This window comes from Prunus mume, linkage group LG5 (genome assembly GCF_029339155.1).
Source record: "Prunus mume cultivar Tortuosa linkage group LG5, ASM2933915v1, whole genome shotgun sequence".
Lineage (NCBI taxonomy): Eukaryota > Viridiplantae > Streptophyta > Magnoliopsida > Rosales > Rosaceae > Prunus > Prunus mume.
In genome coordinates, this window is record NC_142702.1 from 21,200,701 (window position 1) to 21,215,366 (window position 14,666).

At 35.4% G+C, this 14,666-nt stretch overlaps 1 protein-coding gene and 2 long non-coding RNA genes across 3 annotated transcripts; 1 reads left to right on the plus strand and 2 right to left on the minus strand.

Annotated features, from left to right (window-relative positions):
- Positions 1-6,421: 6,421 nt before the first annotated feature.
- Positions 6,422-8,345, minus strand: LOC103342777 (uncharacterized). The gene is made up of 2 exons (XR_016127531.1): positions 6,756-8,345; positions 6,422-6,658 (listed from the first exon to the last, which is right to left on the minus strand). It is a non-coding gene; the product is annotated as an uncharacterized LOC103342777 (long non-coding RNA).
- A 228-nt stretch (positions 8,346-8,573) lies between these two features.
- Positions 8,574-10,483, plus strand: LOC103342776 (uncharacterized). The gene is made up of 2 exons (XM_008246429.3): positions 8,574-9,984; positions 10,252-10,483. Exons 1-2 carry the CDS (start codon positions 8,666-8,668, stop codon positions 10,253-10,255), a joined length of 1,323 nt encoding a protein of 440 aa, XP_008244651.2. The 5' UTR covers positions 8,574-8,665; the 3' UTR covers positions 10,256-10,483.
- Positions 10,484-12,983: 2,500 nt separating this feature from the next.
- On the minus strand, positions 12,984-14,023 carry LOC148917306 (uncharacterized). Its single transcript, XR_016127286.1, has 2 exons — positions 13,594-14,023; positions 12,984-13,475 (listed from the first exon to the last, which is right to left on the minus strand). It is a non-coding gene; the product is annotated as an uncharacterized LOC148917306 (long non-coding RNA).
- Positions 14,024-14,666: the final 643 nt, after the last annotated feature.

A 14,666-nucleotide genomic window follows, 5' to 3' on the forward strand; every position in this document is an offset into this window, starting at 1 on the left:
GGCGCTGAAACAATCAAAGGCCGGCGGTCGGGGTTGGTGAATCTCCCGAGCCATGGCTGTAGTCCTACCTCAATGTTAACACTTGAGCATAATTCACTATTGCCCTTGGAGCAAGCCGCGCATTCAGTTCTGGTTGTCGTATCATCCGGATGGTTTAATTCACTACAATCCTCCTTGTTGTCGTCGGGGGCTTTGAGGGATTTGGAGCACGACGGACATTTGCTTCTATCGCCATCACCACCAATAGCAGTAGGATTAGTAGGAAGATCGGGATCAAAGCGGCAGGAGCATGATGAGGAAAGCAAATCGCTCAATTTGATGGAATGGGTAACGTAAGAAACAGTCTCTCTCTTCAAAACCATGGAACATATATATATAAGGACCTCTCATCGTTCGACCTTAATGGTGCCGTCAGATCTTCCATGCCGCCGCTGTCAGTTGCCTTCACACACCACTTGCTTCTATGCTAGCTAATGTATTGGATATCCACGAAAAAGCCCTAGGCTAGGTTTTCAATTTCGCAAGTTTTACACTTCTCGCAGCCTTTTCCCTACGTTATTCGACCCTAAAATCCTACACCCTGGATATTGCTTCATTTAAGTAGAGGAACTTGGAAGATAATTACATATTTAGCCCAGACATTTTGTATTAAAAAAGAATAATATCCCTGACATACAAAGAGTACAAGTCCTTGTAGAGCCCAAAAAAATAAATAAGAAGGCGTGAACTTTGATTTCTGAAAAAAAAAAACAAAGAAGGCGTGCACTTTGCATGGAGAAAGACCATTATGGATGCCTCGTCTCAATCCATTGTCGTTTCTTGTTTGGAGAATTTTAATTGTTTCACTTGTATCTTGTATGCTTTAACAGCGAAGCATGGGTGCAGAAGCAGACACAACTGAATCTCCTTAACCAATTCATAACTGATATATGTTTTCTAGTGCATGCATATTAATTCAATTTGAACTAGTCAGGATAAGAAGTGCATTAATCATTATGTCCTCGCAACATATATGCTCTTTAACCAACTTCTCAAGCTTCCTTCCAGATTCGCATGCTAGATTTGGTGCTTATAAGTTGTTGCCAGAAAACTGCAAGGAGCGTACGTACGTCAAATAGCCCGCATCTATACTTCTGTATAAGTTTTTTTTATGACCAGACTGATCAGTTCCTGATATAAATTTGCTCAACTCATTTGATACAAACAACCCAACCCACGAGGTTTTTTATAGATATTTACTTGTCCTTAACGTTAAGATACTGTTGGTAAGATACATACCAGGAAATGTATATTTAAGATCCGTTTCTTTGAGTGAGAAGAAAGTATTCTAAAACTACTAATTATACCATTTCTTTCTCTCGCTCTTGAATGTCTCTATTTAGTTGTCCATTATGTATTCACAAGTGTTCCTTATCAGTGATCTTGAAGATCTGGAAGAGATGGTATATTTAAGTTTTACGCCTAATGGAAAACCTTCAAGCATGTGGTATGATGCATTCATAATTTTGGATGGGGAAGATTTTATTCATAATTTTGGATGAGGAAGCTAGGTGCACCGAGTGAGAAACAAACAGAAAATAAACTCGTAGGAGAACATGCTACCATTCAGAAAGCGAACAGAAGCCTAACCAGGAGTCCAGATGGGGAAGAAGACATCAATATCCCTGCTCAGTGGTGAGTGCAAAATATACTTGTTGGAGGGACAGATTGATTGCAAAAATTTTGATTATTCAATTGGTGATGTTTGTTATAGCTAAGCCCAGTTGGTTCTTCTGCTGATGAGCAGGTAGCTGCAACTGATGAAGCTGATTTTAAGGCATACGTCAACTTTGATTTCAGTTTTTTTTTTCAAGCAATCATCATCCAGAAATTGTATTGTTTTGGTTGCTTAAGCTTTATAAGAGCACTAATTTGATATTGAAGTGGTGGCCAGGCCATAGAGAATGAAATTGAAAAGGTTTCTACAAAAAACAATCCATGCTTGAGTTTTGATTGCAATAAAAAATCATATCTAAATAAGTTATGTTTTCTTGCCATTACCAAAGCACAGTAAACACTAACTAGCTTGCAAGGTCCTCTCCTCATAGCATGAATCTTCTCTTGACAATTTACCTGTCCCAAAAATTTACATAAATAACAAAACTTGAGCAAACCCTCCATAATGAACAAACGAAAGAGAAGAAATCAACATTAGATTAGAGTCCAGTAAAAACAATAGTAAGATTATTATAAGTAATCATAATTCCACAGCTAGCATTTGAAATGGCAGGATACTAGCTGGCATTGCATATTGAACAAAAACATATAAGACAGATATGTGGCAAAAGTTGTGCCACACTAACATAATGCACGTTCTTGTATGTGTTACTGTAACCCACAGAGATTTGACACCAAGGTACAACAAGGAAGCAATATTAAAATGCATATCTCGTATTACAATCAGATTGTTATATGACTAAAGCACTGCAATATATACATGTATGAATATACAAACACACAATATGATATAACTGCATCATAGAATAGATTACCCATATATAATGCAGAGTTATGTAGGCATAAAACAACTTCAACTTCAATTTTATGTATATTTTTATAATTTTTAAAAATTATAAATTTTAAAAATAATAGAGAAATGACACAAGTCTTAATTGCAATGCTGCATCATTAATTGTTTGCCCTCAAAATATCTTTCGTAAACACTTCAAAAGGATTCACTAGAGCTTCAACATCGCTTCATAATATTGTTATTATTTTTTGACTAAGAAGTCTTCATTAGTACTTTTATGAATGTTTTAGGATGAACTCAAAAGACGTGGAAAGTGTCACATTTAGTTTGTATCATTTTTTGGTGCTTGTATTTTTCTGCTATTTAATGAATTGTTTGTGTTTGTTTCTCTCTAAAAATTCACAAACAATTAATGAAAAATCGAAAAAATACATCTTTAATTTCTACAAATTCCATGCGATATTATCTCGAAAATCAAAATTTGACTTTGGAAAATTTGAATTAGTAGTTGGAGGAAGAGTTAAACTTGGTGGGTAGTTAGTATAGAAACAAACTTGACTTTGAGAAATTATTTGAATTTTTTTATATCTCATAATAAATCTGAAAAATTCACCAAAAAAATATATGAACTCCTTGTGACATTTCCAACATCTTGTAAGACTTAAAATATAATTTTGACTAAGAGAAAAATTGAAATAAAGTTTTCATCACTACAACTCTTAATCCAATTATTACTTCTAATTTCCCATAGTTAAATTTTGATTTTCGAGTATCATAGTTGAAGATAATGTCGTAAGGAATTGTAGAAATTTTGGGTGTATTTTTCTGATTTTTTAAATAATTTTTTGGGATTTTTTTTAAGATAAACTCACAAAAATAAAATATTAATGACATGTGCCACTATGAGATACTGACAGCCGTTGGAAAAGCTGATGATACACTCACCAAGTGCTGCCATGTTTCATTCTCTTCTATTTACTACTATTTTTCAATATTTTAATTTCCAAGAATCATAATAAAATCATAATAAATCTGAAAAATTCACCAAAAAATACCCCGGACTCCTTGCGACATTTCCAACATCTTTTGGGACTTAAAATATATTTTTAACCAAGAGAAAAATTCAAATAATTTCACAAAGTCAAGTTTACTTCAATACTAACAATAATACTAAGTTGAACATCACTAGTCTTCATCACTACAACTCTCCCTCCAATTATTTCTTTAAATTTTTCAACGTCAACTTTTGATTTTCGAGTATTATAGTCGAAGAGAATGTCGCAAGGAATTTGTAGAAATTTTTGGTGTATTTTTCTGAATTTTTAATGATTTTTTGTGAATTTTTTAAGATAAACTCATAAAAATGAAACATGAATGACACGTAGAGCTATGAGATACTGACACCCATTAGAAAAGCTGACGACGCACCCATCAGCCGCTGCCATGTGTCATTATCTTTCATTTATTACTATTTTCCTATATTTTGACTTCCAAAAATCATAATAAATTTGAAAATTTCATAAATAAAAAAATCCCGGACTCCTTGCGACATTTCCAACATCTTTTGAGGCTTAAAATACAATTTTGACTTAGAGAAAAATTCAAATAATTTTACAAAGTCAAGTTTGCTTCAATACTAACAATAATACTAAATTGAAGATCACTAGTCTTCATCACTTCAACTCTCCCTCCAATTATTCCTTCAAATTTCTCAGAATCAAATTTTAATTTTTGAGTATTATAGTCCAAGATAATGTCTTTAGGAATTTGTAGAAATTTTCGGTGTATTTTTCTGAATTTTTAATTATTTTTTGTGAATTTTTTAAGATATACACACAAAAATGAAAGATTAATGACACGTGGGGCTATAAGATATGACACCCGTTGAAAAAGCTGACGACGCACCCATCAGCCGTTGCCATGTGGCATTCTCTTCTATTATTACTATTTTCCTATATTTTGACTTCCAAATATCATAAAAAATTAATAATAAGTCTGAAAATTTCACCAAAAAATACCTCAGACTCCTTGCGACATTTTCAACATCTTTTGAGACTTAAAATATAATTTTGACTAAGAGAAAAATTCAAATAATTTCACAAAATCAAGTTTGCTTCCACACTAACAATAACACTAAGTTGAAGATCACTAGTCTTCATGACTACAACTCTTCCTCCAATTATTATTTCAAATTTTTCAAAGTCAAGTTTTGATTTTCGAGTATCATAGTTGAAGATAATGTTGCAAGGAATATGTATAAATTTTCAGTGTATTTTTCTGATTTTATAATGATTTTTCTTAAATTTTTTAATATAAACAAACAAAAATGAAACATTAATGACATGTGGCGCTATGAGATATTGACACCCGTTGGAAAAGCTGACGACACACCCATCAGGTGCTGCCATGTATTATTTTCTTCCATTTATTACTATTTTCCAATATTTTGACTTCCAAAAATCATAATAAATCTTAAAAATTCACCAAAAAATACCCTAGACTCTTTGTGACATTTCCAACATCTTTTGAGACTTAAAATATAATTTTGACTAAGAGAAAAATTCAAATAATTTCACAAAGTCAAGTTTGCTTTCATACTAACAATAACACTAAATTGAAAATCACTAGTGTTCATGAGTACAACTCTTCCTCCAATTATTACTTCAAAATTTCCAAAGTCAAATTTTGATTTTCGAGTATCATAGTCGAAGAAAATGTTGCAAGGAATATGTTGAAATTTTTGGTGTATTTTTCTGATTTTTTAATGATTTTTCGTGAATTGTTTAAGATAAACTCACAAAATGAAACATTAATGACATGTGGCGATATGAGATACGACACCCGTTGGAAAAGCTGACGGTGCACCCTTCAGGCGCTGCCATATGTCATTCTCTTCCATTTATTACTATTTTACAATGTTTTGACTTCCAAAAATCATAGTTAATTCTTAAAAAAAATCTGAAAAATTCACCGAAAATTGCCACAAACTCCTTGCAACATTTTCTTCATCTTTTCAATTGTAAAATATAAATTTGACTTAGAGAAAAATTTAAATAATTTCTTAAACTCAAGTTTGCTTCCATACTAACAATAACACTAAGTTGAAAATCGCCACTCTTCATCACTATAACTCTTCCTCTAATTATTCTCTCAAATTTTCCAAAGTCAATTTTCAATTTTCACGCTTCAGAGTTGAAGACCATGCAGCAAGGAATTTTTAGAAATTTTTGGTGTATTTTTCTATTTTTTTAATGATTTTTCTTGAATTTTTTTTTAAAGGTAAACTCGTAAAAATGAAACATTAATGACACGTGGAGCTACGGGATAACGATACCTATTGGAAACTCTGATGACGCACCCATCAAGCTGCCATGTGTATTGATTTCTAAAAATCATAATAAATTCATAAAAATCTCAAATAATTTAGCAAAGTCATGTTTGCATCTATACTAACAAGAACAGTATGTTGGAGATCATTACTCTTCCATGTTACAACTCTTCCTCCAATTATTACTTAAAATTTACCAAATTCAAGTTTGGATTTTTCTCGCATGATAGTCAAAGATAATGTCACAAGAAGTTTGTTGTTGGTGTAATTTTCTAACTTTTTTTTGTCAATTTTTTAAGGTAAAGACATCAAAATGAACATCTCATGACACATGGCGCTACGTGAGAATGACACTCGTTAGAAGCACTGACGATGCATTATTCAAGTGCTGCCACTTGTCAATCTCTTTCGTTTATTACTATTTTTGAATGCTTTAACTTTCAAAAATTCATAATAATTCATTAAATAGCATAAAAATACACACCAAAAAAATTTCTACAAACTCAAGTTGACACTTTCTATGTCTTTTGAGTTCATCTGAAAAAATTCATAAAAATACTAATGAAGACTTCTTGGTCAAAAAATAAAAATAATATTTTGAAGCTTTATTGAATAGGAATTAAGAAAGAACATGATATAATTAAGGTGGTTTAGTGTCAGAGTGTCACTTAAGCAAGGCAGTAATTACCTCCTTTTAAATTACATTGAAGTTCTACAGGAATCCTACCAAACCTTGAATAAGAACTTCACTGGCAATTAATTACCTCCTCTTGCAAACTTGGGACGTGATTATAGATAAACAGATACAACAATTCTTTATCCTAAAACAGAAAATTATCAACAAAAATAATTTTAAAAAGTGATCAGTGAGGTCATTTTAAACATAAACATAGGAATTACAATGTATCAGTCAGATACCTGATGGCCAATAACAACAGGTGCATTCTGCAACACAAAATGCAAGAAATTATTTGCTCTTTTCAAAATCTGGGACAATTCTTCCACTCGTGAGGACTGCCTTTCAAGACTTTGAATGCTTTCCTGCAATTAATCCACAAGTATCTGCTCTCTCTCAACACTTGCCTCCATCAACTTCTCCAAACTTTTCCCTGCACTACTTCAGTGATAAAAGTAAAATCAAATTAAGGTAGGAAAAGTATGACGAAGCCAATTCTGGTAAAACCTGATGCCAAAAATAAGAAAGTAAACCAAATTGAGAATTTTCTCTGAACTCATGAGTAAACAGAGAATATGGGTTTATTATGATGTAGAAATAACAGAGGAAAATTGAGACAAATGTCAAGATTACATTGGAAGACCAAGTAGCATGTATGTACATTGTATACCTCCTCCAAGTAATAGAATTTGGATAAAAATAAAAGTTTCCAATTTTTTTTTATACATCAAGAAGTTGAAACAAGGCAATAAAGAACTTAAAATTCAAGAGAAGAACTGAACTCAAAATAAACATAATTAACGAACTTCATTCTTAAATACAATAAACTCAAACATTTGTTCTCAGCTTAATAATTTTGCAATGCAAATGCAAATTGGAGGGGAAAGACAACCTGCATAGAGAACGAAGGAGAGCATTAGAAAGCCAAATAGTAGACAAAAATCCATAATTAAAAAACCAATTGGGTGGGGTTATCTATTTTCTCATTTACTAGCCAAAGACAATTAGTTGCACATATTTTTTAGCACTCACAGCAACCATAGCAATTAAGGCAATCACAACAACCAATGCCAATCATAATCATCCATTTGAACCATACACTGTATAACTATACATACACTTACAGATTAAGATTTTTTTAAAACCTTGATTACTAACCTTCACAGAATCACGAAAGCCAACCTTTGTCCAATCTCAAAGCCACTTACAATTTTAAACAAGGCCAGCCAAATTTAATTAAAGAGTTCAAAATCGAACCAAAACTAAACAAACCAAATTAATTAATGAAGAAAAGAAATTGAAAAACAAGTAATCAAAAATGAAAAAAAAAGTCATAATTAAAGATATTGATGCAGATAGAGAACGGCAGGAACAACCAGATGGGTAGCAGTAAAAATCCAATCTTTGAGCACCAGTATGACTTTGCGAGATTACTACCTTTTTCTCCACCACCACGAAAAGAGAGGGACACAACGAAGAGGAAAATGAAAGAGATATCAAATGACAGTAGCAAATAGGGCTTTTGGGCCTCGATTTTTGAATTGTGATAGGGAAAGGGAGAGAGAGAGAGAGAGAGAGAGAGAGAGAGACAGAGACAGAGAGAGAAAGAGATGAGGAGGAGGAGGAGGGAGATCGACGCAGAGAAACTGAGAGAGAAATACAGAAAAGGAGTTTCAAAGGAGAGAAACTGAGAGGGCAGAGAAAGAAGAGAGGGAGCGTGGAAAAATTGAACAGCTGTTTAGGAAGGAGGGAGGAGAGAGAACAAGTTGAGGGACTCATTCTAGTACAACCTAGTACAAGTGTTTCATTTACAATTGCTTTTTACGGAGTCGTTGGATTATATCCAACGGTGTTCTCACATAAGATTCTCACATAGCTGTTCTAGAACCGCGCTTCTTTAAAAAGTATATTGCAATGCAAGGGACATGACAGGTTTGTGATCGGGTTTTTGTCAAAGATATATTCAGGGCCGGACTCTCATATTTGTATCAATGGGCTGTCCTGCGCTGTGGCCCAAATATCTTATTATTTTTTCGGGTTGAATAACATAGTAACATAGTAAAAAGGCCGCGGGAAGGGTGAAAGTTGAGAAATCGAAAACCTAGCCTAGTGCTTTTGGGTGGATATCCATTAGCATAGCAGCAAGTGGTGTATGGAGGCAGGCGGCGGCGGCAGGGAAGATCTGACGGGACCAAATGATGAGAGGTCCTTATATATATGTTCCATGGTTGTGAAGAGTGAGACTGTTTCTTACGTTATTAATTCCATCAAATTGAGCGATTTGTTTTCCTCATCATGCTCCTGCCGCTTCGATCCCGATCTTCCTACTAATCCTAATCCTACTCCTCTTGGTGGTGATGGTGATAGAAGCAAATGCCCGTTGGATTGTAATGAATTAAAGCATCCGGATGATACGACAACCAGAACCGAATGCGCGGCTTGCTCCAAGGGCAATAGTGAATTACGCTATCGGGCTTCTCTCAACGGCGAGTATCTTCCCGGCTATATGGGTTGCGGTGTCTTTGGATCTCAAATTGTTTTCGGCGGAGGTGTGAAATCCCGCCTCTCAACCGTGGCCGAGTGCACCCATATTCGATTCGGACCAGATGCGAGTAGAGCTATATATGGATTTGAGACTCGGGATCCGAATCCCACGATCAAACTGAGGGGCCGAGAGCGTATGTTTGGGAAATTGCTTGGAGAAGTCCCTACACCCCTGCTGATGGAGGTTTCGGGGAAACTCTATGCTCTCTCCGGTGAGACGATCTTATGTGATAAAAAGCCTCCATATTTTCAGGTTTTCGACCCCAACTCTAAGAAATGGTCTCCCCTTCCCGCACCTTCAATTCTCGAGCCTGGTGGAAGCTATGGAGACTTCTCTTGTGCAGTTGTGGATAGTTTTATCCTTCTGTCGACTCGGACCAGTATGGTATATGGCTTTGACACTCGTGAAGAGGAACATCCAAAATGGATAGAAATGGGGGCTCCTAGTTTTTTCTCCGATGGTGCTCTTCCTTTTGAAGGAAAAGCTTTGCTCCTGATGGATGACAATGAGTCTTTCATGTTCAGTTATAAGAGGAAACAGCGTGGATATGCCATTGTTGTCCACTCTGTTGCGCCTGATCATGTGTCCGTTATTAAAAAATTGCCACTGGAGCAAGTTCTAGCGGAAGCGGATAAGTTGCCTGCTGATTTTCGTGATATATATTCAAGATATGGCCACTGCTTTGTTCATATAGAAGGTCTGAAAGTCTGCCTAATTATGAGCTTATATATTAAAGCACCTAGAATGTCTGAAGCTGAGAAGTTGCGCATTATGTTGTTAACCTTTGAAATCTCACCACCGACCACAAAGGGAAGGGACGTCAAACATATTCATACTCGCTTCTTTGACGGCGATACCAGACTGTCTCACATATCTCGCCCATGTGAATACACCCTGCATGCAAATGTGCTTGGTGCTTTTGTTCTGTAAGTTGTTTTACGCCTAATTACTTCTCTTCATTATATATGCCTTTTTTTATAAGGTGAATAAATGAACACTACCACATCCACATATCTATCTTATATGTTTTTGTTACATATGCAATGCTGGCTGGTATCCTTGTGGATTTATGATTACTTATTTTAATCTTACTGTTGTTTTACTGGACTCTAGTCTAATGTTTTCTTCTCTTTCGGTTTGTTCATTACGGAGGGTTTGCTCAAATTTTGTTTTTTATGTATTTTTTGGAACAGGTAAATTGTCGAGTGAAGAATCATGCTATGAGGAGAAGACCTTGCGGGCTAGTTCGTGTTGTCTTAGCTTATTTAAGATTAGATATTTGTGGTCTGGTTGACTGTGCTTTTGTAATGGCATGAAAACAGAACTTATTTTGATATGCTTTTTTATTGTAATCAAAACTCAAGAATGGGCTGTATCGTCCCACTTTTGTAATCTATTTATTCGAGTATTGGTCTCTTTTGTTCATTCAAGTTTCTTCATTTGTTATGGTTAAACGTTAAACGGCTCACCTCACCTCACATGGTCAGAGTTTTAGTCTCAAGTTTCAGCTAAGCACAACTCTAGTCTGCTATACCCTGTTATCTTTCATGTGTGACCAAAAATAAAATACACCGTTGTGTTTCATGAAGTGCACTACGTCTGCACGTTTTGGACCTCGCCCTAAACCCTCCCAGAACAACAAATATGGAGGCTTGCCGGCCACATTTTCAGTCCAAGATGTTTAAGCTTGTTGGAAATTTGAGCTGGCAAAACTTTACCATCAGGATCAAGAACTTTCGCATTAAGACGACGACAATCCCAGTCATCCTTGAATCCTTTATTGCCCATTTTTGCCCCGAAAGATTTCAGTAAGCTGGATGAAAAAAGTAGGCCTAACTACTAATATGCAGGTGCAACTCAAACACTCATCATGGCCACCGATGCACTTTTTTATCTTTCTTCAGCTGATATCAGGTGTAACAATGCCAAGTCAAAGGATCAATCAAAAAAGATAAACAAGAAATAAAAAAAAGCTTAGATAATGGATTATTTTTTGTAGAAACCTTTTCAGTTTCATTCTCTATGGCCTGGCCACCACTGCAATATCAAATCATCCCCAAGGGCCTGCAAGGTATATGCTCTTGAGAATGATATATATAGCTCTCTGCACCAGACACATGCCTCTGAATAAATGTTTTTCTAGGTGTTTAATACAGAGTGTCAATGGGGAGCTTTCACTTCTTGATTTGGTTGATGAACGTTAGAGGGAGTTACTGATTCTATTGAATTATTTTTGGGTTACATGTGGTCAATCAGAGGAGAAGACAAATCTTATTGAGGAAGTTTCATGTTAGATTATGGCCACCGAGGAATGCAGGTAATAAACTGCTATTACGGCTTTGATATCATACTGTGTTTAGCTTTATCGTTTGTGAGGTCTATTCACATTGATTTGTACTATGATATTTAATCTGGTTGGAAGTTTCTTTTTTCAGGTGTGGTATCCATCTCTGGCTCTTGGGGTTGACCCTTTTAAGCAGGAGGGTTTCTTGCAAGTACGTATGTATTCAAGAAACAGTGTTCTCTATGTTGTGGATTGTTGGTAGATAGTTATATTATCTATATGGAATTGATGCATAGTAAGTTTACCCTTATTAGGAGGATTCTCCTGAGGATATTCCACCATTCGAAATACGTAGTTGGACCTTAAGAACTTCTTGTTCATCATGCACACACTCGAATCCCCGGAAAACCTAGGAATTTATTTTAAAGTTCTCGTTTGAAGCGCTTTATTCTAATCTAGCCCTTGTGTCTTTAAATAACAATTCCAACCCAGCGTATGCAACAGGCAGGACCCTCTCAGGGTCAAGTAGCATGGGACTGTCTGTGAGTGAACTTTGTTTTCAAATAATAAACATTATTTTTATGACTGAAAGCTATGCATAATGATTTATTTAATTATTAAGTTTATTATATAATTAATTGTGGAAGAATGATATTTCTATAAAGTAATTGAAATACATTTGGTTATTAGCATATTATGATTTATCTTGAGTTGATATATATTACTATTTTCGAGGATTTTTATCTATGCTTGATTATGTGTGGGGTACATGGGTTTGTCAGTAATGAGATTATGGATTGTAGTTATGTCAATTTGAAGTGCTATAAGCACTACCCTATGTACCTCCCCGGATTTGGAATACTAGAATTGGATACTTGGAATTTTGTGATACTTGGATATGTTGGAACCCAAGCACCCTTGACAGGGTGTTTCGTAGACCTTTAGAGGTGTTAGTCTGCACGCGTAGGACTTGTCACAGGTGTACGAGTATTGAGGATTCTGTTGTACGTTCTGATGAGCCTACGACCTATATTAATGATTCCTAATTGCCTTGCGTTCAAAATAAGTTAAATACCTAGTGGTGTATTCAATAAGATCTCAGAGGATTTTGAAAGACGACTTTTATTAAGTCACAGATTTCATGGATTTCTATAAACTCCTGTAGATTCCACATGGACTTTTGGAGAATCCTATAGACTCCTACAGACTTTCATGGATTTATAGACTTTTTATTACGAAGTACAAACTTTGATGAATTTTTTCACGTGTGAGGTGTTACGATTGTGGTGGTGGTGGGGGGGAGGGAAAGGGGTTTTGGTGGGTTGGATGAGTGGGTGCACCATGGAAATATTTGAAATCCACCAAAATATCATGGGGTAAGTTTAGATTTTTTTTAATATAGCTAGATTTTGTAGGAGTCATTAGAAGTTTAGATTAAATACACTCAGATTTTTATACTCTTTTAAAATCTTGATTGAATACCCTTGGATCGTTTAAAATCCCTTCCAAATTGAATACACCCGGAGCACAATTTACAACCTGTCATGCACATTTGAAAGTGAACGTTGATCTGATCAGAAACCAAGATTATCTAAACAAATTGCATATGCAAGAGATATTTATGCTCCATTTATTGAAGTGTTCTAAGCTCTAAACAAAATTTGATTTAAGCGCAGAAAGCTCAACGAGGAACACCCAAAATGCAAGAACTTTTGGTTAAGTAACCATTTTGCATGGTGTAAGAGGCACAGGAACCATACAGGTAGCAGATTTCTCTTATTGTTGCCATTTTGAGCTCCTACTTTTATTCCACATTATGTAAAAACAAAAAACCGAAAACAAATATTACAACTGTATACAGTCGACAATCGACAATAATATCGTTTTGAAACCCTATACAAGACAGTCTCCGGGACAAACATTGAAGTTGACTGTATCATCCCACATTCCTTGATGACAAGGTTCAAAGTATGGTATGCACACAAAACTGGGGTTGGTCCTTCGACAAGCTACATAGTAACTGATATATTCTCGAAAACTCGTCATCATGCATTCTACATATATACGAAGCCTCTCTGCACTATAACAACTGTTAGTGAACTTGGTCGCTCAGCACTCCTGCCCTGGAATCCACTGTTAAGAGTTCAACAATGGGTAGGTATTAGTTGCAAATATTGAGGAGTTGAAAAGTTCCATTTGCCTTCTCTATCTTTTCAGAAATAAAAACAAAAAAAGAGGAAATTCCATTTACCTTCATTTCCTAAGAAGATAGGATGGCATTCTCTGATTTACCAATGCAAGAAAAGTTGCAATTGCTATCAGGTTTAGCTTTCTCAGAGTCGGCATCATATGATGAAAGTAGTCTTCTCTGTGTAGGGTGCAGACAAAGAGAGCCGTAAATATGCAAATCATAATCTAAATTTAGAAAAATCTAATATGTTTGCTAGGAAAGACACTAATTCTAAAGTGAAGAGTGAAAAGCATTGACATGACTTGTTCCATAAGGCTCAAAGACAAGCAAAGCATAGAAAAGTTTGTCCCAAGCTAGAAGAAACTAAAGCACTTTTTCAGATGAATAGAGCATACATTCTTAAACTATCAATCTTCTTATGCAACAAAATAATGTAACAGTCTCGTATAATCATTTTACAAATTCAACCAAGTAGATGATTGACTTGTGTGGCAACCAGCTTGCCAATTGTAAGTAGGGATAGGGAATAATAGGCAATAGCTGAATTGTGAACAAAAGCATCATGTTTAAGCTTTATAGTTGGATCAGCAATCAATAAATAAATTTCACATTTCAACTAGGAGGCTTTTGTGGATGCTAGATGCACAAAATATGGGCAGAAATTCTTCAACAACTACTTCGTTCTCATTAGAGACATGCATCCCTCGTACTCTGAAGCTCCATGATGAAATAATACAAATAAACTGACAGGACCCGCCTCGAATTTCCCGGAATCCGAGACGAATCCTGTGGAGACCCCGCATCACACCCATGCTGGGCTCACTCCCTACGAAGATAGCCTCCTTTTTCAAAAGGAGTAAGGGCACGAGACTTTCTGCCGAAAATTCTGCAGAGTCTCCCCTGTAAATCGGACTTTCCCCAAAATTCCAACCTGCATAAAAACACATTTAATATCCCAACCGGCAGCATGCACAATGTAATAACATGCACTTCACATAAACGGCCTCCGGCCTTCAAATAATCCCAAGCAAAACCATTAACAAAGCCCTTAAGTCAAATAATAAATCAACCAATACAAATAATGGATTCAAACAATTTTATGAAGGCCCACTATAATCAACATAAAATAACCT